General features: G+C 51.9%; 1 protein-coding gene and 1 pseudogene across 1 annotated transcript; one reads left to right on the top strand and one right to left on the bottom strand.

Annotated features, from left to right (window-relative positions):
• Window positions 1–1,287: 1,287 nt before the first annotated feature.
• Window positions 1,288–19,560, bottom strand: CHRNA5 (cholinergic receptor nicotinic alpha 5 subunit). Its single transcript, XM_036355513.1, has 6 exons — window positions 19,350–19,560; window positions 8,862–9,013; window positions 7,147–7,191; window positions 4,639–4,748; window positions 2,560–3,391; window positions 1,288–1,666 (listed from the first exon to the last, which is right to left on the bottom strand). The coding sequence occupies exons 1-6, from the start codon at window positions 19,453–19,455 to the stop codon at window positions 1,505–1,507; spliced, it is 1,407 nt and encodes a 468-aa protein (XP_036211406.1). The 5' UTR covers window positions 19,456–19,560; the 3' UTR covers window positions 1,288–1,504.
• Window positions 19,561–23,032: 3,472 nt separating this feature from the next.
• On the top strand, window positions 23,033–23,133 carry LOC118679153 (annotated as a pseudogene).
• Window positions 23,134–24,412: the final 1,279 nt, after the last annotated feature.

Genomic DNA, 24,412 nt, shown 5'->3' with positions numbered 1-24,412 from the left:
AGTCAAGGCCCCACTGTATTACGAATTTCAAAACTGTTATCAACCAGGATACAAACGTCACATGTTTGCTAGGACAGGCCAGATACTGCCGTGCTGCTATTTTAAGGAGATCAGGTGTGATTCAATCAGTTACCGTGTTAGTCGTGCAGATAGATTTTTCTAGTGGGCAAGTCTGTTACGATAAATGGACGCTAGCAACTGTTCATCTGTTTGGGCTTGCGGGACATTTAAACACAGCTGGCTTTTTCATCATTCTATGGGTGCCCTAAGGTACATACGTACAGTGGAACCTCGTTTCCCGAACGCCTCCCATCTCGACAACTCGCTTCTCACCCTGACAACCCTTTCAGGCTGGTACCTGTAGGGTCAGTCACAATCCCTCAGGTGACAGAGGCGAGGATGTACGAATATGAGTCCGTTTCCCACCGTTACAATCTCAGGATACTGTGCTGTGAGTACTTTCGCGTTGTTTTTTGTTGTTTTGCTTTTGTGGCTGCTTATACTTATTGTTACATTTTCATTTTTGAAAAATATATTTTATTGATTTTTTACAGAGGGGACGGGGGAGGGCTAGAGAGTTAGAAACATCGATGAGAGAGAAACATCCATCAGCCGCCTCCTGCACACCCCCCACTGGGGATGTGCCCGCAACCAAGGTAAAGGCCCTTGACCGGAATCGAACCCGGGACCCTTGAGTCCACAGGCTGACGCTCTATCCACTGAGCCACACCAGTCAGGGCTACATTTTCATTTTTAACTGTACATTTCCTTTCCTTTTCGTTAAACTTCCATTTATATTTCATGTCCTTTTTGCTGTTAAAGTGTTTATTTCTAGATGAAACAGTACAAGAGACATGTACTGTGTATAAGAAAGGTTAAGCCCTGGCCGGTGTTGCTCAGTGGATAGAGCGTCGGCCTGTGGACTGAAGGGTCCTGGGTTCGATTCTTGTCAAGGGCACATGCCCGGGTTGTGGGCTCGATCCCCAGTGGGGGGCGTGCAGGAGGCGGCCGATCCATGATTCTCTCTCATCACTGATGTCTCTCTTTTTCGCCCCCTCCCTTCCTCTCTGAAATCAATAAAAGTAATTTTTAAAAAATTTAAAACAGGGGCCAAAACCAGTTTGGCTCAGTGGATAGAGCGTCGGCCTGTGGACTGAAGGGTCCCAGGTTCGATTCCGGTCAGGGGCATGTGCCTGGGTTGCGGGCACATCCCCAGGGGGTGTGCAGGAGGCAGCTGATCGATGTTTCTCTCTCATCGATGTTTCTAACTATCTCTCTCCCTTCCTCTCTGTAAAAAATCAATAAAATATATTTTTTAAAAAAATTTAAAACGGAATCATTTGGGGGTGTGGAACGGATTAATTCAACTTGCATGATTTCTAATGGGGGAAATGATTCGGTTTTCAGACAGCCTCGCGGAAGGCATCAAGCTCGAGAAGCGAGGTTCCGCTCACTGTGCGTGCCTTTTGGTGACTGGAACCCCTGCTCCCGCCCTAGGGAGGCGTCACGTGTTGGCGGTTCCGACGGGAGCTGGAGCCAGGACCGCGGCCCATTTATAAATCACAGGAATGAAGAGCCCCAGGGAGCCGACCACCGAGACCACAAGGAACGTCCACAGGAAGAGCCGGTCGAGGACCCGGGCTATGAACTTCCAGTCTTCAACCACCTGTGGCCAAAAAAAAAAAAGAGGCCCACATTCAATACAGAATTCAACACTGTGTACTTATTTTCAGATATGATCTGCTGCCCTGGCCGGTGTGGCTCAGTGGATAGAGCGTCAGCCTGCAAACTGAAGGGTCCCGGGATCGATTCCGGTCAAGGGCACATGCCCGGGTTGCAGGCTCGATCCCCAGTGGGGGGCGTGCAGGAGGCAGCCGATCCATGATTCTCTCTCATCATGGATGTTTCTCTCTCTCTCCTTCTCCCTTCCTCTCTGAAATCAGTAAAAATATATTTTTTAAAAAGATATAATCTGCTGAATTAAGGCCAAAGTAGTTTCTTCCACCTCAACACTGTAAGTGTGTTGTCGTCGTCCCCTCCCCACCCCACCCCCCGCCCCCCATGCTCAGTGCTCAGGGACAGATGCTGTGGTAACAGAGCCTCAAGGACATGGCACAATGTCATTCACACATCGACTGGTAATATTTTACAGCTGGCTTATTTTGACGATTTATAATAAAAGTTAGAATATTTATACTATTTGGATATTTGGTAATAAACCCCCAAATATCTCTTTCATTCGCTTTTTCCCCCATCAAATATATCTGTACTGATTTCAGAGAGGAGGGGAGAGGGAGAGAGAGAGAAACACCCATGAGGAGAGAGAATCATGGATCTGCTGCCTCCTGCACGCCCCCCACTGGGGATCGATCCCGTAACCCAGGCCTGTGCCTCTGACCTGAATCAAACCTGGCACTCTATCCACTGAGCCACGCCGGCCGGGGCCAGAACCGGATTTAACAAAGATCTTTTCGAGGACGTGCGTCCACGTTTCTGGCCCTGGCCGGCGCTTGGCCGCGGAGGGCCCTGACCCGCCTCTGCGACGCCCGGGGCACAGACCTCTCCGACGGCGTTCTCCTTCGCCACGTGCCTCGCGATGTAGCGGATGGAGTCCAGTGCGGCTCCCAGCGCGTCCCGGGAGGGGCTCGGTCCCCCGCGGGCCCCGGCCTCCTCTCTCGGGGCGGAGTACCGGTCGGCGTGGCCCCGCATGCACAGCAGCCGGGGGAGCCGGTGCAGGAACACCTGGCGGACCCAGGGCGCCATGGCGTGGTGCGTGGAGGGCGCGCGGTGGTGGATGTTGATGGCGAAGACGGTCACGGTGATGGACAGCGTCACGAAGATCATGGTGAGCACCAGGTACTCCCCGATGAGGGGGATGACCTTGGAGGACGAGGGGATGATCTCCTCGATGACCAGCAGGAAGACCGTCAGCGAGACCAGCACCGAGGTGCAGAGGCAGATCTTCTCGCCCTCGTGCGATGGCAGGTAGAAGACCAGCGCCGTGAGCAGCGAGAGCCCGATGCAGGGGACGATGAGGAACAGGGTGTAGAAGAGGGGCAGGCGCTTGATGACGAAGGAGTAGGTGACGTGGGGGTACCAGCGGCGGCCGTCCGTCCGGTTCCCCCGGCTGCCCGTGGCGCTCACGATCTCCCACTCCCCGTTGTCGAAGAAGTCCCTCTTGTCCACGTCTCGGTCCTCCAGCAGGAGGTCCACCTGGGAGCCGTCGTAGGTCCAGGAGCCGAACTTCATGGAGCAGTTCTGGAGGTCGAAGGGGAAGAAGGTGACGTCGATGGTGCAGGAGCTCTTGTAGTTGGCCGGGGGCGTCCAGGTGACGGTGCCGTCGAACCTGACCACGGTCTTCGTGCGGGCCCCTTCGAAACGCCCGTCGGCACTGAAACACACACGCAGACACACACGCACAGTAACACTGCAGGCGGGGCTCAGGGGTTGGGCGTCGGCCTATGAACCAGGAGGTCAGGGTTCGATTCCCGGTCAGGGCACAGGCCCGGGCTGCGGGCTCCATCCCCAGTGGGGGGCGTGCAGGAGGCAGCCGATCCATGATTCTCTCTCATCATGGATGTTTCTCTCTCTCCCTCCCTCCCTCTTCCTCTCTGAGATAAAAAAATATATATTTTAAAGAATAAGTCCCAAGCCCTACAACTGGCTTATATTGAACTTTCACATTATAATTAAAGATTGTTAAACATGAGTAATATATATGTACATATATACACATACATATATATATACATATATGTGTATATATATACATATGTATATGTATATATATATATGAAATATTAGCCTGCTCTATTTGGTCAAACATTTTTCTTTAAATATGTTTTTATTCATTTCAGAGAGGAAGGGAGAGATAGAAACATCAATGATGAGAGGGAATCATGGATTGGCTGCCTCCTGCACGTTGGACCAAGCCTGTAACCCAGGCATGTGCCCTTGACCAGAATCAAACCCAGGACCCTGAGGTCCACAGGCTGACGCTCCATCCACTGAGCCGAACCGGCCAGGGCTGGTCGAACATTTAATTAACTCACCCACTGCCCTGGCCGGGCCAGCCGCCCCCCACCCCTGCTCCACGTGCTGGACGGTGGGACTGACCACTGGTGACCCCCCTACCTCCTCACACCTTCCTGAGGTTCCCAAATGTGTCACAAACGTCAGAAACCAAAGAACACTTTTATGATCAGAAAACAACACGCACACGCACACGCACACACACGCACAAAAGGAGGGCATCCACAGGACCGACTTGAACCCAAAGAATGTGAAATCGGGCCCTGACCAGTGTGGCTCACTGGATAGAGCGCCGGCCTGTGGACTGAAGGGTCCCAGGTTCGATTCCCGTCAAGGGCATGTACCTGGGTTGCGGGCACATCCCCAGTGGGAGGCGTGCAGGAGGCAGCAGATCGATGTTTCTCTCCCATCGATGTTTCTAACTCTCTATCCCTCTCCTTTCCTCTCTGTAAAAATCAATAAAATATATTTTAAAAAAAGAATGTGAAGTCGGGTCATTCGACCGGACAGCCACCCACTTCTCAGAAGGAAGGCGACGTCACCAGTGCCCAATCGCCACGCAAGGGTGCCCTTCGGAAACACAGCGGAAGGTGGACTGTAACTTACTTGTCGAACAGGACGATGTCTGGGGTCCAGAGAGAGTCTGATGGGACCCGGATCGCTCTGATCCCCCCGTAGTCCTCGGGGTTCCACCGGAGTTTTACGTCTCTCCACTCCTTTGAAACAAAGACAACGGCGTCGATTTCAATGGACTCAACCCTCAAAGGGACTGGAAACCGTCAGACAGGAAAGCGTGGCCACTCCGGACGGAGAGAGCGCCGGGCGCGCCTTCCCCGTGGGCGCTGGTCAGCCTCGTCCCTGCGGCCGCGGCTCTGAGCTTGGTCCCTGCGGGACAGGGAGTGCCAGGCTGCGTGTGCTCACGGTTCTGCCTGTCACCCCTTTGTCAACCACCAGCCAGGCCCAGGAGGTGCAGCCTTGGGCATCTAGGGTCTGGGTTCGAGGGAAACATTCCTTTTCCAACTGTGTCGACACGGACTGGCCAGACTGCTTCATGCAAAGACCATCTGGACGCATTCCACATTCCGCACACGCAATCAATCACCTTGTCCAGCCTCCACGCAGGAACGACGCTGGGATCATGTCAAGACTCGCACCCCAAGGAAAGCACGCGTGCCTTTTAGGAGTTCAGGGTTGGGGAAGTGGTGGTCGGTACTAAAAAGTAGGGACAGCCCGGCCAGTGTTGCTCAGTTGTTGGGCGTCGACCTATGAGCCAGGAGGTCAGGGTTCGATTCCCGGTCAGGGCACAGGCCCGGGTTGCGGGCTCGATCCCCAGTGTGGGGCGTGCAGGAGGCACCGATCCATGATTCCCTCTCATCATGGATGTTTCTCTCTCTCTCCCTCTCCCTTCTTCTCTGAAATCAATAAAAATATATATTTTTTTAAAAATAGGGACAATGAAGAAAGAACGAAGGGGAGCACTCAGCAGCAGGTGAGGACATATGTCTGATGGCCCAGAGAGAGTAAGAAGTCCTTCATATGAAGGGATTTTTGCCCATAAAAGAAATGCCTCAGCCCTGGCCGGTGTGGCTCAGTGGATAGAGGGTCGGCCTACGGACTGAAGGGTCCCGGGTTCGATTCCGGTCAAGGGCATGTACCTTGGTTGTGGGCGCATCCCCAGTAGGGGGTGTGCAGGAGGCAGCTGATGGATGTTTCTCTCTCATCGATGTTTCTAACTCTCTATCCCTCTCCCTTCCTCTCTGTAAAAAATCAATTAAATATATTAAAAAAATAAAATGAAGTAACGCCTCATTGCCTGTTCCCGTCCCACTGAGAGTACTGCAAAGCCAGCATCTCAATGAGCTGCCACACCACCAGCCTCCCATGGCTCTGACCTCATCTGCTCCCCTCCTCCCGGGGCTCCCTCCCCTCCAGCCACACTGGCCGCCTTGCTGCTCCTTAAACACCCCAGGCAAACCCCAGGCTCGGGGCCGTTGCACTTGTGAGTCCCCCTGCCCCAGATGTTGGCCTGGCTTGCTTCTCCTCCTCCTTCGAGACCTTGTTCAAACATGATCTTCTCAGCGAGGCTTTCCTATTTAAAATACCATCCTACTAAAAAATACAGGCCCCACCCACCCGGCCGGCGTGGCTCAGCAGTTCAGCATCATCAACCTGGGAACCGAGAGGTCTCCGGTTCGATTCCCGGTCAGGGCACAGGCCCGGGTTGCGGGCTCGATCCCCAGTGTGGGGCGTGCAGGAGGCAGCTGATCCGTGATTCTCTCTCATTGATGCTTCTATCCCTCTATCCCTCTAGCTTCCTCTCTCTTTCTCTAAAAATCAATAAAAACATATTTTTAAAAAATAAATAAAAAATAAAGCCCTGGCTGGTTTTGCTCAGTGGGTAGAGCGTCGGCCTGCGGACTAAAGGGTCCCGGGTTCAATTCCAGTCAAGGGCATGTACCTAGGTTGCAGGCTCCCCGGCCCTGGTCAGTGTGCATGCAGGAGGCAACCAATTGACATGTCTCTCTCATCGATGTTTCTCTCTGTCTCTCCCTCTTCCTTCCATTCTCTTTAAAATTCAATGAAAAAATATCCTCGGGGAGGATTAACAAAAACAAACAAACAAACAAAATATAGGTCCTAACCAGTGTGGCTCAGTGGATAGAGCATTGGCCTGCAGACTGAAGGGTCCCAGGTTCGATTCCGGCCAAGGGCATGTACCTTGGTTGCGGGCACATCCCCAGTAGGAGGCGTGCAGGAGGCAGCTGATGGATGTTTCTCTCTCATCGATGTTTCAAACTCTCTATCCCTCTCCCTTTTTCTCTATAATAATCAATAAAATATATTTAAAATATATATATATACAGATCCCAACACAGCCTTTCCTATTTCCCAGCGTATTTTCCCCGAGCTGATCAGTGTTGTTCACTGCTGCTCCCCAGCACCTGGCACTCAGATAACACCAACCGGGTAAACACGAGAGCTCCACCTACCTGGTCCGCCCGCCTCCCGCCAACCCACCCAGCCCAGCCCCCCCTCACGCCCTCCGTGCCGCACAGCCTGTAGTAACAGGGTCGCCGGTCGCCAGGGCGGCGGCCTTTTGCGTTTGATACATACCTGCTTCAACCAGACATTCGTGGTCATTAGCTGGTTTTTCTCATCCTAAAAAACAAAGGTTTACATGAGGCCGATGGTTCCAATTCCGGACACCATGATTCCTTAAGTACGAGTTCTCTCATTTTATGCCAACGCTCCTCCCGGGTAGGACCTGCGTTCTGTTCGTCCGTCCAGAAAGGCAGGGCCCTTTTTCCAGCCTCGTGTCACATGATTCCTCCCAACGCACGCTGCATTTCAGACAAACTGCCCTCACGCTCACCATCGGCATTTTTATTTATTTTTATTTTTATTTTAAATATATTTTATTGATTTTTTACAGAGAGGAAGGGAGAGAGATAGAGAGTTAGAAACATCGATGCGAGAGAAACATCAATCAGCTGCCTCCTGCACGCCCCCTACTGGGGATGTGCCCGCAACCCAGGTACATGCCCTTGACCGGAATCGAACCCGGGGCCTTTCAGTCCGCAGGCCAACACTCTATCCACTGAGCCAAACCAGTTTCGGCAATCGGCATTTTTAGATTTAACACTCGTCGTCTCAACCACCGTATTTCCTCAGATCTGACTAAGATACAACCTAAGAGATGAGCACAGTGGAACTTCATGCACTCAGCGCTAAGAAAGAGCATGGGCCCTGGCTGGTGTGGCTCAGTGGACAGAGTGTCGGCCTGCGGACTGAAAGGTCCCGTGTTCAATTCTGGTCAAGGGCACAGGCCCGGGTTGTGAGCTCAATCCCCAGTGGGGGGCGTGCAGGAGGCAGCCGATCAATGATTCTCTCATCATGGATGTTTCCATCTCTCTCCCCCTCTCTCTTCCTCTCCAAGATCAATAAAATAGATATTAAAAGAAAAAAAAGATCACCCTCACTGGTTTGGCCCAGTGGATAGAGCGTCAGCCTGCGGACTGAAGGGTCCCGGGTTCGATTCCAGTCAAGAGCATGTACCTGGGTTGCGGGCACATCCCCAGTAGGGGGCGTGCAGGAGGCAGCTGATTGATGTTTCTCTCTCATCAATGTTTCTAACTCTCTATCTCTCTCCCTTCCTCTCTGTAAAAAATCAATAAAATATATATTTAAAAAAGAAAAAAAGAAAAGTTCATAGTCACCAACCATAGCACACTGTGTAAGTTACAACACTCAGCACAGAGCCCTGGCTGGTGTTGCTCAGTGGCTAGAGCGTCGACCTGAGGACTGAAGGATCCCGGGTTTGATTCTGGCCGAGGGCACATGCCCGGGTTGCAGGCTGGGGTTGCGTGCAGGAGGCAGCAGGTCCATGACTCTCTTTCATCATTGATGTTTCTATCTCTCTCTCCCCCTCTCCCTTCCTCTCTGAAATCAATAAAAAAATATTTTTTTAAAAAATAAAATGAAAAACAACCCCCCCCCAAAAAAGAAACCCCAAAAAACAGCAGTAAGTGCAGAGACCACGGAAGTACAAGTGGTCCTGACAGGAGGGGAGAGGACAGAAGGTAAATAGCTTAGCGGACGGGAGGGCACTCCATGCCCTGGCCCGTCCCTAAGACAGGAGAACGACCCGGAAGGGAGGAGGAGGCCCCAAGGAAGCGCGTCCCAGAGGCGAAGGCGGCTGTGGGGTCCTCGCCTGGGAAGCAGGGGCCCTGGGGGGCACCGCCTGGCCACCCCTCTTAGGCCGAGGCTCCGAAGAGCAATTTCAACCACACAGAGCGTGACGCCGGATCGGGAAGGACACGCACACCTACCACATCCACCAGCTGAGATATGGCGAGGCCAAACTTTATTCTGATCTTGTCGTTCAGGTGCTCCACGGGGCGGACCCACCTCTCGTAGTCTTGAAATAGATCCTTAAACAAACTGTCTTCGTGTTTGGCCACAAAGAACGGTTCAGCCAGTCCTGTGTAACAGATTTTCAAAAGTTAGTATGCTGGCTTCTCTCCTACCAAATACTTCGACTTAAAACACACACACACACACACACACACACACACACACACACACACACAAGTTTGTCATTGTCCTGGCCGGTGTGGCTCAGTGGATAGAGCGCCGGCCTGTGGACTGAAAGGTCCTGGGTTCGATTCTGGTCAAGGGCACGTGCCCGGGTTGTGGGCTCGATCCCCAGTAGAAGACTTGCAGGAGGCAGCTGATCAATGATTCTCTCTCATCATGGATGTTTCTAGCTCTTCCTTCCTCTCTGAAATCAATAAAAATGTATTTTCAAAAAAAGTTTGTCATCATTCATAACCCAAAACTATCACTTAGGCTATGACTAATAGTCCTTTTCAAGTGCAATATTAATCCAAACGCCTGCGATCAATGAGGACCACTCTGTTCAGATACATTTCTTAGTTAATCCGATTGCTCACGTGGGAACAGGCTGAGTTCCTTGAGAAGCACTCAACTCAATACAGAGGCACTTAGCCTCTAAGGAACCGCCCGGCCGGCGTGGCTCAGTGATTGAGTGGCACCCCGGGAAGTCACGGCTCGTTTCCCAGTCGGGACACATGCCCAGGTCACGGGCTCGATCCCTGGTAGGGGGCGTGCGTGAAGGCAGCTGATCCATGATACTCTCTCATCATTGATGCTTCTGTGTCTTTCTCCCTCTCCCTTCCTCTCTGAAATCAATCCTATATAACAAAAGGCTAATATGCAAATCGACCAAACGGCGGAACGACCGGTCGCTATGACGCACACTGGCCACCAGGGGGCAGACGCTCAACACAGGCGCTGCCCCCTGGTGGTCAGTGTGCTCCCACAGGGGTGCGTCGCTTAGCTGGCTCACGGCTGGCGAGCGCAGCAGTAGTGGCGGGAGCCTCTCCTGTCTCCACTGCAGGCAGGTGGTAAGGAGCGAGGGGTCCCGGACTGCGAGAGCCCCGGACTGTGAGAGGGATGTCTGACTGCTGGCTTAGGATCGGGCCTAAGCTGGCAGGTGGACATCCCCTGAGGGGGTCCCAGACTGCGAGAGGGCACAGGCCGGGCTGAGGGATGCCCCACCCCCCAGTGCACAAATATCGTTCACCGGGCCTCTAGTAAAGATACTTTTAAAAACAAACAGACACAGTTCTGATGTTATGCCCCCCATCTCCCTTCCGCTAGGGCCGTGGTCGGCAAACCGCGGCTCACAAGCCACATGCGGCTCTTTGGTCCCTTGGGTGTGGCTCTTCCTAAGCCTTAGGAGTACCCTAATGAAGTTAATAACAATGTACCTACCTATATAGTTTAAGTTTAAAAAATTTGGCTCTCAAAAGAAATTTCAATCGTTGTACTGTTGACATTTGGCTCTGTTGACTAATGAGTTTGCCGACCACTGCCCTAGGGTAACTACCGCTTAGTTTGATGTACAGACATTTTAAAAAACGCAGGCACAGAGGAATAACAAAAGTCTTCTCTTTACGTTCTGAGACTTGCTCTTTTTTTTTTTTCGTTCAGTGCTCGATGTCGGTACACGTCTATCCATCTCCAGTCTTTCTTCACAGGTGGCAAGGGGGTCCGGGCTACGGGTGTGCTGTCATTTACCTAAGCTTTCCCCACCGATGGGCGTGTCTATTATAGTCCCCGGTTTGGGGTTATTTCTGGCAACGCCACAGTGGGGAAATGCTGTCCTTACCATCCCTGTACGTCTTTTCTTTCCACACTTACACAAGAATTTATGGCACTGACTCTAGAACTGCTGAGTCAAGGATACACACATTTCAAATCTTGCTAGTTGCTGCCAATGGCGTGCCCGTTCGTCTTCACCAGCCGTCATAAGAATAAAATAAGATAATATATCTGAAAAGCTTTGTGAGAGGGTAAAAGCTATGTGTCCCCAACTCATAAGCCAGGCATTCCCCTCTAAGTCTCCTTGGATCTTTTTTTTTTTAAGTTAACAAAAAGTGACTTATATCCTTCTCTTTTTTTAATCCTTTTGTAACAGTCCCAGGAGGGCTATTTTAAGCAATGGCGAGATAATACAGCAGGGAACATAATCAGCCATTTTGTCAGTGAGGAGAAAGGTGTGCAATAGCCAACACTTTCAAAGTGACAGATAAGTGCTTACCAGTCACTATTTTAAGTATTACAGGTGAAATGCAGAGGGTGTGTGGTCCCCCCCCGCCCCCCCATTCTAGGATTTTCATTAATTTTCTACTAGAGGCTCGGTGCATGGAAATTCATGCACTGTAGGGGTGGCCCCTCAGCCCGGCCTGCCCCCTCTCACAGTTGGGGAGCCCTCAGGGGCAGGAGGCAACCTGGCGATCAGGGGAAGGCGACACAGCCATCACACCTCTGCTGCTGCCACTGCTGGCAGCGCAAGCCTCGGCCGGCCCTGGTTACCTGTGCCTCGGGTGGCCCTGGGCGGCTGGGGGGCTGAGTGAACTGGGCACCGCCATCTTTGAGGGCGTGATAGTCAATTAGCATATTCCCTCCTTATTGACTGTGGGTGCCCTGGTGGTCAGTGCATGTCATAGTGAGCGGTTGAGCGGCCTTAGCATATCAGTAGCGTACTGCACTTTGATTGGTTGAACAGACGACCAGAAGACCGGATACTTCGAATATCAGGCTTTTATTATATAGGATGTGGTTATAACCCATGGACACAGACAATAGGGTGGTGAAGGCCTGGGGCAAGGACAGGATGGGCTAGAAGCAACCAATGGTGGAAAAAGGGGATATTTGTAATACTTTCAACAATAAAGATTTTTTAAAAATGTATATTTCTTTATTGATTTCAGAGAGGGAGAGATAGAAACATCAATGTTGAGAGAGAATCATTGATTGGCTGCCTCCTACACGCCCCACACTGGGGATCGAGCCGCAATCCGGGCATGTGCCCTTGGCCAGAATCGAACCCAGGACCCCTCAGTCCGCAGGCTGACACTCTATCCACTGAGCCAAACCAGCCAGGGCTAAAGTTTTTTTTTTTAAATCAAGGTGCCTGGGTTGGTGGTGACAGAGAGGGGTGGGGGAGATGAGGGGAATAATTTTGTTCCCTAAGGCACATTTGATAACATCTGGAGACGTTTTTGGGCGGACGCTACTGGCATCTTGTGAACAGAGGCCAGGGATGCCGCCACACAACCTACAAAGCCCAGGACAGTCTTCAAAACAAACACCCACCCAGCCCCAGAGGAGAAACCCTGAGCTAGAGGGAAAACAGGTTTCCCCAATTCCACATATACCCCGTGGACCGTAAAATAAAAAGAAACAAAAATAATATCAAAAGTTCAGCCCGGCCTGTGTGGCTCAGTGGTTGGGCGTCAACCCACAGGAACCAGGAGGTCACAGGTTTGATTCCCAGCCGGTCGGGGCACAAGCCAGGTTGTGGACTCGATCCCCAGGCGGGGGCGTGCAGGAGGCAGATGACAATGTTTCTATCTCTATCCCTCTCCCTCTCCCTCTAAAAATCAATAAAAACACATATATACTTTATAAAATTCACGTTGTCTTTTTTGTCAGAATTCAAATATTTATACTTAATTCCTACTTTTTACCGATAAAAGGTTATATTTTACAATTCTACGTTAGAAGAAAGAGTATAAGGTCACTGAATTAAACACAGGAGAGACAATATCATGCTCCCCAAAATAGAAGCAGAACATTTAAATTACAATTTTAGTCACCGAGCAGAAAAGGACCATTAAAAATAATGGGCTGGCCCTGGCCGGTTTGGCTCAGTGGATAGAGCGTCCGCCTGCAGACTGAAAGGTCCCAGGTTCGATTCCAGTCAAGGGCATGTACCTTGGCTGCGGGCACATCCCCAATAGGGGGCGTGCAGGAGGCAGCCGATCGATGTTTCTCTCTCATTGATGTTTCTAACTCTCTACCCCTCTCTATTCCTCTCTGTAAAAAAATCAATAAAGTATATTTAAAAAATAATGATAATAATGGCTGGGTGGAGGTGGGCAAAGCAGGTGGGAGGGTGGTAACGGAGACATCTGTAATAGTGTCAACAATAAAAATAAAGAGAAAAAACCTCTCTGTCCTAGTTAGTGTCATTAAAAAACTATACCTATGCTTTTCTGGAGGGCAAATTCCTTAAAAAAAAAAAAAAAGTAAACTTTTTCAAAAAACCATCCAATATTTACTAACTCTCATTGCCAAGACATGCTTATTTCATATTAAATTTAAAAATTTCATCTTGCCGAACCGGTTTGGCTCAGTGGATAGAGCGTCGGCCTGCGGACTCAAGGGTCCCAGGTTCGATTCAGGTCAAGGGCATGTATGTTGATTGCGGGCACATCCCCAGTGGGGGGTGTGCAGGAGGCAGCTGATCGATCTCTCTCATCGATGTTTCTGACTTTCTATCCCTCTCCCTTCTTCTCTGTAAAAAATCAATAAAAAAATAAAAATAAATAAAAAAATTTCATCTGAAAGAATTTAATTCCAATTTTTAGGGGAAAAGAATAATGCTATTAGAAGAAAAAAAATGTCCTGTACTGAAATCACAGTACTAAACACTCATATACTAATTATAAAAATGACTTACTAGATCTAATTTATAGATTATAGTTTGAAAAAAAAAACCTTTTCTGAAAATGACTGTAAACTTCCATTAACTGGCTATATTCATAAACTCTGGTCTAAAATGTATCCAGAGATACACAGATCAATAAAACCCTTCAAGCCCTAGCGGTGTGGCTCAGTGGATAGAGCGTCGGCCTGCAGACTGAAGGGTCCCGGGTTTGATTTCCAGTCAAGGGCACAGGCCCGGGCTGCGGGCTTGATCCCCAGTGCGGGGCGTTCAGGAGGCAGCCAATCAATGCTTATCTATCATCACGGATATTTCTATCTCTCTCTCCCTTCCCTTTCCTCTCTGAAATCAATTAAAAATATATTTTAAAAAATAATTTTAAAAAATAAAACCCTTCAGATGCTCGGTCTAGCTCTAGCTCATACAGCAGACTTAGTATCTGCCAGGAAGCCAAAATAATTGTTCGTTGCAGATTAAATTGCGTGAAAAAGTTATTTCCTTACACGAGGCACTTAGATAGGTACCCTTTTGGATGTAATCCTAACGAAAGTAGAGGTGACAGCCCTGACCGGGTAGGTAGCTAGTTGGTTGAGCGTGGTCCCATGAACCAAGAAGTCAAAGGTTCCATTCCTGGTCAGGACCCGTACAAGAATCAACCAGTGAACGCATAAATAAATGGAACAGCAAACTGATGCTACGCTCTCTCTCTTTCTACCTCTCTATCTCTCTCTCTCTCTACCTCTCTCTCTCTCTCTCAAATCAATCAATAAATTTTAAAAAAAAATTTAAGTAGAGGTGACAGCTACTTTGTGTGAGTCTGTTAACTTCTGAAAATGACTAAAGGTGAGAAGGAAAAAACCTTCCATAGTTTTCATTTTTTAAAAAATATATATATTTTATTGATTTTTTTATAGAGAGGAAGGGAGAGGGATAGAGAGCCAGAAACATCAATCAGCTGCCTCCTGCAAATCCCCCACTGGGGATGTACCCGCAACCAAGGTACATGCCCTTGACTGGAATCGAACCCGGGACCCTTCAGTCCACAGGCCGACGCTCTATCCACTGAGCCACACAGGCTAGGGCCTCATTTCCTACTAATTATTTTATTTTCCTTTCAATGAAACGGAACGCAGCCGACTCCATGCACTAAAAATAAAGCTTCGACCATTTAACATGTCACACAACTGCACTGCGGAGAAATATAACTGACTAGTAACCATCTCTTCTCCACAAATCACTCTCCCAGTCACAGCCACGTCGGTTTAAAAGACCCGTCTTATCTTTTTTTTTAAAATATATATATATATATTTTAATTGATTTCAGAGAGGAAGGGCAAGGGAGAGAGAAATAGAAACATCCATGTGAGAGAGACACATTGATAGGTTGCCTCCTGCACGTGCCCCGACCAGGGCCGGGGATCGAGCCTGCAACCAAGTTCCGTGCCCTTAACGGAAATCGAACCCAGGACACTTCAGTCTGTGGGTCGATGCTCTACCCATTGGCATATTGCTTTTCTGGAGGGCAAATTCCTTTAAAAAAAAAATGGTAAACTCTTTTCAAAAACCATTCCAGTGTTTACCAACTCTCATTGCCAAGACATGCTTATTTCATATTAAATTTAAAGATTTCATCGGAAAGAATTTAATTCCAATTTTTAGGGGAGAATAATGCTATCAGAAGATAAATAATGTTCTGTACTGAAATCACAGTACTAAACACTCATGTACTAATTATCAAAAATGACTTCCTAGATCTAATTTATAGATTATGGAAAAAAAAAAACAAAACCTTTTCTGAAAATGACTATAAAACGAGAGGGGCAGTCCTAGCTGATTTGAGCCAAATCAGGGCTACCCCTCTCATTTCGTTTAATTAATTTTTAAAATATATTTTTATTGATTTCAGAGAGGAAGGGAGAGGGAGGGAGAGACAGAAACATCCATGATGAGAGAGGATCATGGATCGGCCGCCTCCTGCACGTCCCACACGGGGGATGGAGCCCACAACCGGGCATGTGCCCTGACCGGGAATCGAATCTGGGACCTCCTGGCTCCTAGGTTGACCCTCAACCCCTGAGCCCCGCCGGCCGGGCTGCCCTCTCCTTTTAAAGAGGGAGAAAGAAAGGATCAGCGAGGCCGAGCAACACGCCAAAGGAAACGCAATGACAGGCCCCCTCCCGCCGACAGCGCCGTCCAGCCCCCCTACTTCCAAGGGAACTGTACCCCAAAGCACGCCGACACGTAGAAGCCCCTGTGCCCTTCCTCCCCCCACTCACTGTGCGCGTGTGTGTGCGGTCACTTCCCACGAGCTCGGATCTGGGCGGGTGAGCGCCGGGGTGGGAGCAGGACAGGCTGTGCCATGTGTTCCCCCACCAACACCGGCCGGACTCCCACCGCCCGCAAGGCCTTCTGGGCCCGGAGCCAGCAGGGTCAGGGCGCCGGCCCCGGGGCTCGTGTGGGACGGAGGAAGGGCACACAGAACAGCACCGCAGCGTGACGGTCAGCGAGAGGGAAGCGAGCGGCTCTCCTGGTTCGGATGTAACACCGAACACACACGCACGCACGCACACACACACATGCACACACACACGCACGCATGAGCACACATACGCACACAGAGACACACAGGCACGCTCACAGACACGCACACATACGTACATGCACGCGCACGTATGTACCTGTGCACACACGCATGCGCACATGTGCGAATATGTACACACATGTGTGCGCGTGCACAGAGACGCACATGCGTGTGCGCGTGCACACGTGCGTGCATGCACACCCGCACACACATGCATATGCACACACCCGTGTGCACGTGCACATACATGCACACACCCGAGTCCACGCACATGCACATGCACGTGCACATGCGAACATGCACGTCCGCGCGCGCACACACGGGTGCACACATGCGCAAACGCGCACATATGTACATGCACATCCGCACGCATGCGCGCACAAACATGCACATGCACATGCACACAACCGTGTGCGTGCACACGTACATGCACACACACACGCTCGTGCACACGCACATGCACGCACGCTTCCACACACACGCGCGCGCGCACACACACGCACACACAGGATCGCTATTGACACCGTGGAACACTCAGCTGTGACGTGTTATATTAACACGGAGGGAAAAAGAACGTCAGCCACGGCGCCTGGCAGTTCATCCGCATTATTTCACCCTGCAAACAACTCGGAGGAGAGGAGTATGAATCCAGTTTGGTTTTGTTTGTTTTGTGTGTGTGTTTTAAAGAAAGAAGCCAGCGGAGACGAGCCACATTATGAGTCATGACGTGAGCCCAAGGTTTGTCCGGCTCCGAAACCCCATTCCTACCCCCATTTCCCCCCTGTCACCCCCACCCCCCGTTAAACCAGGACTCTCTCCCTGAGCAGGACTTTTTTCTTTTTTTAATTGATTTTTTAGAGAGGAAAGGAGAGGGAGAAAGAGATGAAAACATCAATGGTGAGAGAGAATCATGGATCGGCTGCCTCCTGCACGCCCCCCACTGGGGATGGAGCCTGCAACCCGGGCATGTGCCCTGACCGGAATCGAACCCAGGACCTTTCAGTCCACAGGGCGACGCTCTATCCATTGAGCCAAACCAGCCAGGGCCAGGACTTTCTTTTTAAAAATATATTTTTATTGGTTTCAGAGAGGAAGGGAAAAGGGGAGAGAGAAACATCCATGATGAGAGAGAACCATGGATCGGCTGCCCCCTGCACGCCCCTCACTGGGGATCGAATCTGCAACCCTGGGCATGTGCCCTGACCGGCAATCGAACCCGGACCCTTTGGTCCGCAGGCCGGCGCTCTATTCACGGAGCCCCACCGGCCGGGGCAGGACTCTCTTTCTTTGTTTAAAACGGCCTCCACGTCGCCCCTCTCCCGTCCCCATTAAGCAGCACGTTCTGCAGCGCGTCCTTCTGTTCCGGACCGGACTGCTTCCTGCCATCGGAAACCACCGTTTAAAAGCCGGAGGGCCGGAACCGGTTTGGCTCAGTGGATAGAGCGGCGGCCTGCGGACTGAAAGGTCCCAGGTTCGATCCCGGTCAAGGGCACATCCCCAGTGGGAGATGTGCAGGAGGCAGCTGATCGATGTTTCTCTCTCATCGATGTTTCTAACTCTCTATCTCTCTCCCTTCCTCTCTGTAAAAAATCAATAAAATATTAAAAAAAAAAAAAAAAAAAAAAGCCGGAGGGAGGGAGAGGCAGGAAGAGGTTCTCCTTATGCCCAAGTGCGGCCTCCCCTTTCTAAGAACCAGGCTCACAGCCCTGGCCCGGCTCCTGAGCCGCACCGAAAGGTCAAAACGTCACGGGTTCAACTCCAGGTCAAGGGCAGGTACCTGGGTTGCAAGGGCAACCAATCGATGGATGTTTCTCTCTCTCTTTTCTCCCTCCCTTCCGATCTCTCTTTTAAAAAAACAATGGAAAAAATACCCTCAGGTGAGAATTAACAACCAAAAAAAAAAAATCAATTAAAAAAAAAAATTCTCGGGTGAGGATTAAAAAAAACTTTTTTTAAAAAAAGAACAACGCTTAGAAAAACAGAGCCAGAGCCCTGGCCGGTGTGGCTCAATGGATAGAGCGTGGGCCTGCGGACTGAGGGGTCCTGGGTTCGGTTCCGGTCAAGGGCATGTACCTTGGTTGTGGGCGATGTTTCTAACTCTCTATGCCTTTCCTTTCCTCTCTGCAAAAAATCAATAAAATATATATTTTTTTAAAAAAAGAACAACGCTTAGAAAAACAGAGCTAGAGCCCTGGCCGGTGTTGCTCAGTGGATAGAGCCTCGGCCTGCGGACTAAAGGGTCCCGGGTTGGGTTCCCACTCAGGGCACAGGCCCGGGTTGTGGGCTCGATCCCCAGTGGGAGGCGTGCAGGAGGCGGCCGGTCCATGATTCTCTGTCATGGATGTTTCCACCTCTCACTCCCTCTCCCTTCCTCTCTGAAATCAATAAGAATACATTTTTTTAAAAAGAACAAAACGATTCTCTAAGAAAATAAAATCAATGGGAAAATATCCTCGGGTGAGGATTAAAAAAAAAGTGAAATAAAATAAAATCAGAAAATAAAGTAAAGTAACACGAATAAAATAAAATAAATAGAATAAAATAAAATCATAAATAAAACAAATAGAATAAAATAAAATCAGAAAGTAAAATAACATGAATAAAATAAAATAAATATAGAATAAAATCACAAATAAAATAAATAAAGTAAAATCAGAAAATAAAATAAAGTAACATGAATAAAATAAAACAAATAGAATAGAATAAAGTCATAAATAAAATAATAAAATAAAATAAAGCTATTGACGGAACCCGGCGCGTCTCCCGCTGAGCGGACCGTCGGGGTGCGGGTCCCCCCGCCGGACTCCCCGCGATCGGCGTCGGAAACTTCCGGGGGAACCGAAGCCTTTTCCATCCCCGTCGGGTCGCCTGACCTGCGGGGGGCGGACGGGCTCCGCGCCGGGGGCCCGGGGGACTCGGGGTGCCTCCGGCCGCACCCCGCGACGGATACAGGCTCCTGGGGCACCAGGGCGGGCTCCCCAACGCCACGGAGCCCGGCGGCCCCCGCGAGGCCGTCAGGGGACCCGCGGGGCGGCCTCTCCCCGAGCTCAGTGCCCACACGCGCATCTCCACGGCCCGCCCGCTCCCGGCCCCGCGCCCCCCGCCGCCCACAGGCTCACCTCCGGCCCCGCGCCCCCCACCCCCCGCCGCCCACAGGCTCACCTCCGGCCCCGCGCCCCCCGCCGCCCACAGGCTCACCTCCGGGCGCGTCGCCCCCCGCGCCGGCCGGACCCCGGCGCCCGGCGACCAGCGGGATGAGGAGCAGGAGGCGGAGGACCGCGGGCCGGGACCCCCGCGCCGCCATCGCCCCGGGAGTCGCCTCAGGACGGCCGCGCGGGGCCGCGGACTCGGGGCGAAGCCGCCAGTGGGTCCGGGCGAAGCGGAGCGACGCGGCCCTCAGTTCCCGCCGGGCTCGCGGCGCCTGAGGAGCCACCGCGCCCGCCACAGCCAAGCCCCGCCCCCCGCGCTGGCCCCGCCCCTCCCCGCCCCGTCTGGTTGTAGTGAATGCTTTTTCGGCTCCGCCTCATTTGCATCTAGCCCGCCCCGCCCGCCACAGCCAAGCCCCGCCCCCCGCGCTGGCCCCGCCCCTCCCCGCCCCGTCTGGTTGTAGTGAATGCTTTTTCGGCTCCGCCTCATTTGCATCTAGCCCGCCCCGCCCGCCACAGGCAAGCCCCGCCCCCAGCGCTGGCCCCTCCCCTCCCCGTCCCGTCTGGTTGTAGTGAATGCTTTTTCGGCTCCGCCTCATTTGCATCTAGCCCGCCCCGTCCGCTATAGCCCCGCCCTGTCCCTTTTAGCCCCGCCCTCAGGCCGCGCTCAGTCTCAGTTCAGCCCGCCTCATCTACTAGTAGTTAATGCTTTTTCAGCTCTGCTCATTTGCATCTAACCCGCCCCACCCGCTAAAACCCCGCCCTGCCTTCTATAGCCCCGCCCTCCTTCGACTTAGTCTACCTACAGCCCCGCCCCCGTCCCGCCCAGCTAGATCCCGGCCCCGCCTTTGGTCCCAGCCTGTCTGCTTCCAGCCCTGGCCCCGCCTCCAGACCAGGCAGGCGGCAAATGCGACCCTGGCGTTAGGGGAGGTCCAGAGGCCAGCGTGGCAACGGGTGCCAGTGTGCCCTCAGCTAACCCTGGGCAAGGCCTTGCACACCCCTAGGGATACCTGCCATTCATTAACGCGCGCACCCAGAGGCAGGCGACAGACGGACAGAGAGAAAACTGTGACATGAAGCCTGGCAGGTGTGGCTCAGTGGTTGAGCCTGGACCTATGACCCAGGAAAATAAAAATATCTTTTTTAAAAAAAGAAAGAAAACTGTGACATGACCACATAGTCACTAGGGGTGGGATGTGCCCCTGGCTCAGCCCCCGCCAAGGATACCTCCCAGCAGCCTGCAGCCTCCTGGGGTGATGGGGTGAAGTGACCCCACAGGAGGCCTGGTCCCAGGTCAGCCAGGCCACTGGGCAAGTACCCTCCCTCTGGGCCAGTTTCCTCATTCATCTATCTATCTATCTATCTACACTAATAAAAGAGAAACATGGTAATTGGCGTACGACCGCTACCCTTTTCATTGGCTATTCAGCGAGATATGCAAATTAGCTGTCAGCCAAGATGGCCTCCGGCAGCCAGGCAGCTTGAAACTAACATGAGGCTTGCTTGCCTCAGTGAGGGAGGAAACCAACGTTCCCCGCCTGCGGCTGCAGGCCTCTGAGCCTGCAGTTTGAAACATTTTAACAAATACCGCTGGACTTCAGCCAGCAGATTCGCAACATTGTATGCAAAGGCCAGAAACCTACTTTCAGGAGCGGAGCCTAAGAGCTGGAGCCAAGCCTCAGAGCTAAAGCTGGCCCAGAATAAAAAAAAAAAAAAAAACAAAGGAAAAAAGGAGCGTTTGGGAGTTCAGTCACCCCCAGCCTGAAAACAGCCCTCAGCCCCTCACCCAGACTGGCCAGGCACCCCAGTGGGGACCCCCACCCAGATCCAGGACACCCTTCAGGGCAAACCAGCCGGCACCCACCCATGCACCAGGCCTCTACCCTATATAGTAAAAGGGTAATATGCCCCCCAGCACCGGGATCAGCGTGACAGGGGGCAGCGCCCCAACCCCCTGATCAGCCCTGCTCTGTGCGTGACAGGGGGTCGCGCCGCAACCTCCCCATCGACCCTGCCTTGAGTGTGACAGGGGGTGGTGCCCCAATCCCCCAATCGGCCCTGCTCTGAGCCCGACCAGGTGCTGCACCTAGGGATTGGGCCTGCCCTCTGCCACCCGGGAGCAGGCCTAAGCCAGCAGGTCGTTATCTCCCGAGGGGTCCCAGACTGAGAGAGGGCACAGGATGGGCTGAGGGACCCCCCCTTCCCCCTGAGTGCACAAATTTTTGTGCACCGGGCCTCTAGTCTATATATAAGGGTAATATGCAAAGTGTCCCCTCGGGAGTTTGACCAGGAGTTTGATCACTTGCTATGACGTGTGCTGACCACCAGGGGGCAGTGCGGAATGAAGGAAGGCCCAGGCCGGCAGCCAGCAGCCAGGGAAGGAAGGCCCCAGCCGGCAGCTGGAAGGCCCACATTGGCCCTGATCACTGGCCAGGCCTAATGACTCTACCCATGCACGAATTTCATGCACCGGGCCTCTAGTTTATATATAATTGATTTCAGAGAGGAAGGGAGAGGGAGAGAGAGAGACAGAAACATCCATGATGAGAGAGAATCAGGGATCGGCTGCCTCCTGCACGCCCCACACTGGGGATGGAGCCCACAACCTGGGCCTGTGCCCTGACCAGGAATCGAACCGTGGCCTCCTGGTTCAGAGGTCGACGCTCAATCACTGAGCCGCACCGGCCGGGCCAGTTTCCTCCTTCTTAAACCAAGCAGGTCACCGGGAGGACTCACCCTCATCCCGGCCGTCCACTGAGATGACATGAATGGCCTCAGATGCCACCAGTTAACACCTGGAAACACCAGTGACTCCATCTGCCACAGACGCTGTGACTCCCACGCTGACCGACTCGGCCAGCGGCAGGCCCACGGCACAGTCTGCCTGGCCCTCCCTTCCATCCCTTCCGTCCATAATCGACTAGGAAGCTTCGTTTGGCTGCAGAGGTTCTGCGGCATCACCCTTAAGCCGCGGTGACAGAGCATGTCGCGATCTTTCACAGAGAGCTTCATGGAGGTGATCCCCTCAGACTCCCCGTGCGCAGAAATGTCACGCCAAGTGCCACATTGCAAATCGGTTTAGAATCTAAACCTGGTTGCAAAGAATCTAAACGGAAAATTTTGACTTTCTTTCCTAGGTCTAAGTACCACCAGGAAAATGGGAGCAAAAACCCACTGAAGTGAGTCTTCTTAACTGGATTTAAAGAAAAGGGACACAAGATGACTTATGAACCAGGAGGTCACGGTCGATTCCGGTCAAGGGCACATGCCTGGGTTGTGGGCTCGATCCCCAGTGTGGGGTGTGCAGGAGGCAGCTGATCAGTGATTCTCTTTCATCGTGGGTGCTTCTACCTCTCTGTCCCCCTCTCCCGTCCTCTCTGAAATCAATAAAAATATATATATTTTTAAAAGGGACAAGTTGATGACTGGGTGAGTCATTCATGACACCTCTGCACAGGGAGGCAAGAGCATTTATCGCCCCTGCCCTGCAAGTTTCTATTTTGCCCTAAAGAATTGATGGGGCACACAGACACTTATGCAATCCCCCCTTAACAGTGTTGGCAGAACAGCGTGGAGTGTTAATGCATTTCTACGGAGAGGAGCCTTGGTACCGGGTGGCTGAAGGTCACGGTACCTCTCAGTGGGAACACCGGAATTAAATGGTTGTCAGCTCTGCCACAGCGAGAGCCACTGTAGTCTCAGACCTCCCAGAGTTTACATCACTAACCACAGAGGCTGGCTTCCGCGGCACATCTCCTAAAATTGGACTGATACAGGGATTGGCACAGCCCCTGGGCAAGGATGACACGCAAATTCATGAGGCATTAAAAAAAATAACTAAGATGCCCGGCCGGCGTGGCTCAGTGGTCAGGCATCAACCTATGAACCAAGAGGTCACAGTTTGATTCCCGGTCAGGGCACAGGCCCGGGTTGTGGGCTCGATTCCCAGTAGGGAGTGTGCAGGAGGCAGCCGATGCCTGATTCTCTCTCATCATGGATGTTTCTATCTCTCTCTCCCTCTCCCTTCCTCTCTGAAATCGATGAAGATGTATTACAATCCTAGAGGCCCGGTGCATGGATTTGTGCACTGGTGGGGTCCCTCAGCCTGGCCGGCACCTCTCACCATCTGGGGGATGTCAGAGAGCCGGTTTCAGCCTGATCCCCCAGGCCAGGGAGGGACCCCACCCATGCACAAATCCGTGCACCGTGCCTCTAGTTTGCATATAAGATCTTTGGTTAATCTCTTCCCGCCCTCCCCATCCCCTTTTTCCTCTGAGATTCATCAGTCTGTTCCATGTTTTCATGACTATGCATTGAGCGTCTGCCCCCTGGTGGTCAGTGCGCATCATAGGTAACGGTCAAATGGTGGGATGGTGGCTTAGGCTTTTATATATATAGATATACTAGAGGCCCAGTGCACAACATTCGTGCACTATAGGGGAGGGGGTCCCTCAGCCCGGCCTGCACCCTCCTGCAGGCTGGGAGCCCTTGGGGGATGTCCACCTGCCAGCTTAGGCCCACTCCCCTTGGAGATCGGGCCTAAGCCTCCTTAGTGCTGCTGAGGAGGCAGGAGAGGCTCCCACCACCGCCACTGCACTCGCAGCCATCAGCTGGACATGAGGCTGAGCAGCGCTCCCCCTGTAGGAGCGCACTGACCACCAGGGGGAAGCTCCTGTGTTGAGCGCCAGCCCCCTGGTGGTCAGTGCATGTCATAGCAACTGGTCATTCTGCCATTAGGGTCAATTTGCTTATTACCCTTTTATTATATAGGATATATTTTATAGGATATATATATATAGCTCTAAAATAAATAAGAGAACCATGATTATGTACATATCCTGTGAGAAACACTAAGTTGTTACTGTTTTTAAGTGAAAGGCCAGGTGTGTAATTTGTTGGGCTCATTAAAATCCAAGCTAATAAGTATAGAATATAACAGGTACATCGTGGACAGCTCTTTCTGCGATTCACCAACTCCTCTCCTTTCCAATGGCACTAGCCCACCCGCTGCAGCCTTCTCTGAACTCCCAGGACACTTCAGTTTTGTTGTGATCACAGCACCAAGTTGGGTCGAGGTTGGGTGCTCCACTCCCTCTGCCTGGCTCTGTCCTGGCT

The sequence above is a fragment of the Myotis myotis genome, unplaced genomic scaffold (genome assembly GCF_014108235.1).
Source record: "Myotis myotis isolate mMyoMyo1 unplaced genomic scaffold, mMyoMyo1.p scaffold_m19_p_22, whole genome shotgun sequence".
In the NCBI taxonomy this organism is placed as follows: Eukaryota; Metazoa; Chordata; class Mammalia; order Chiroptera; family Vespertilionidae; genus Myotis; species Myotis myotis.
The sequence above is the reverse complement of the archived record's forward strand: the minus strand, read 5'-3'. Positions and strand labels throughout refer to the sequence as shown.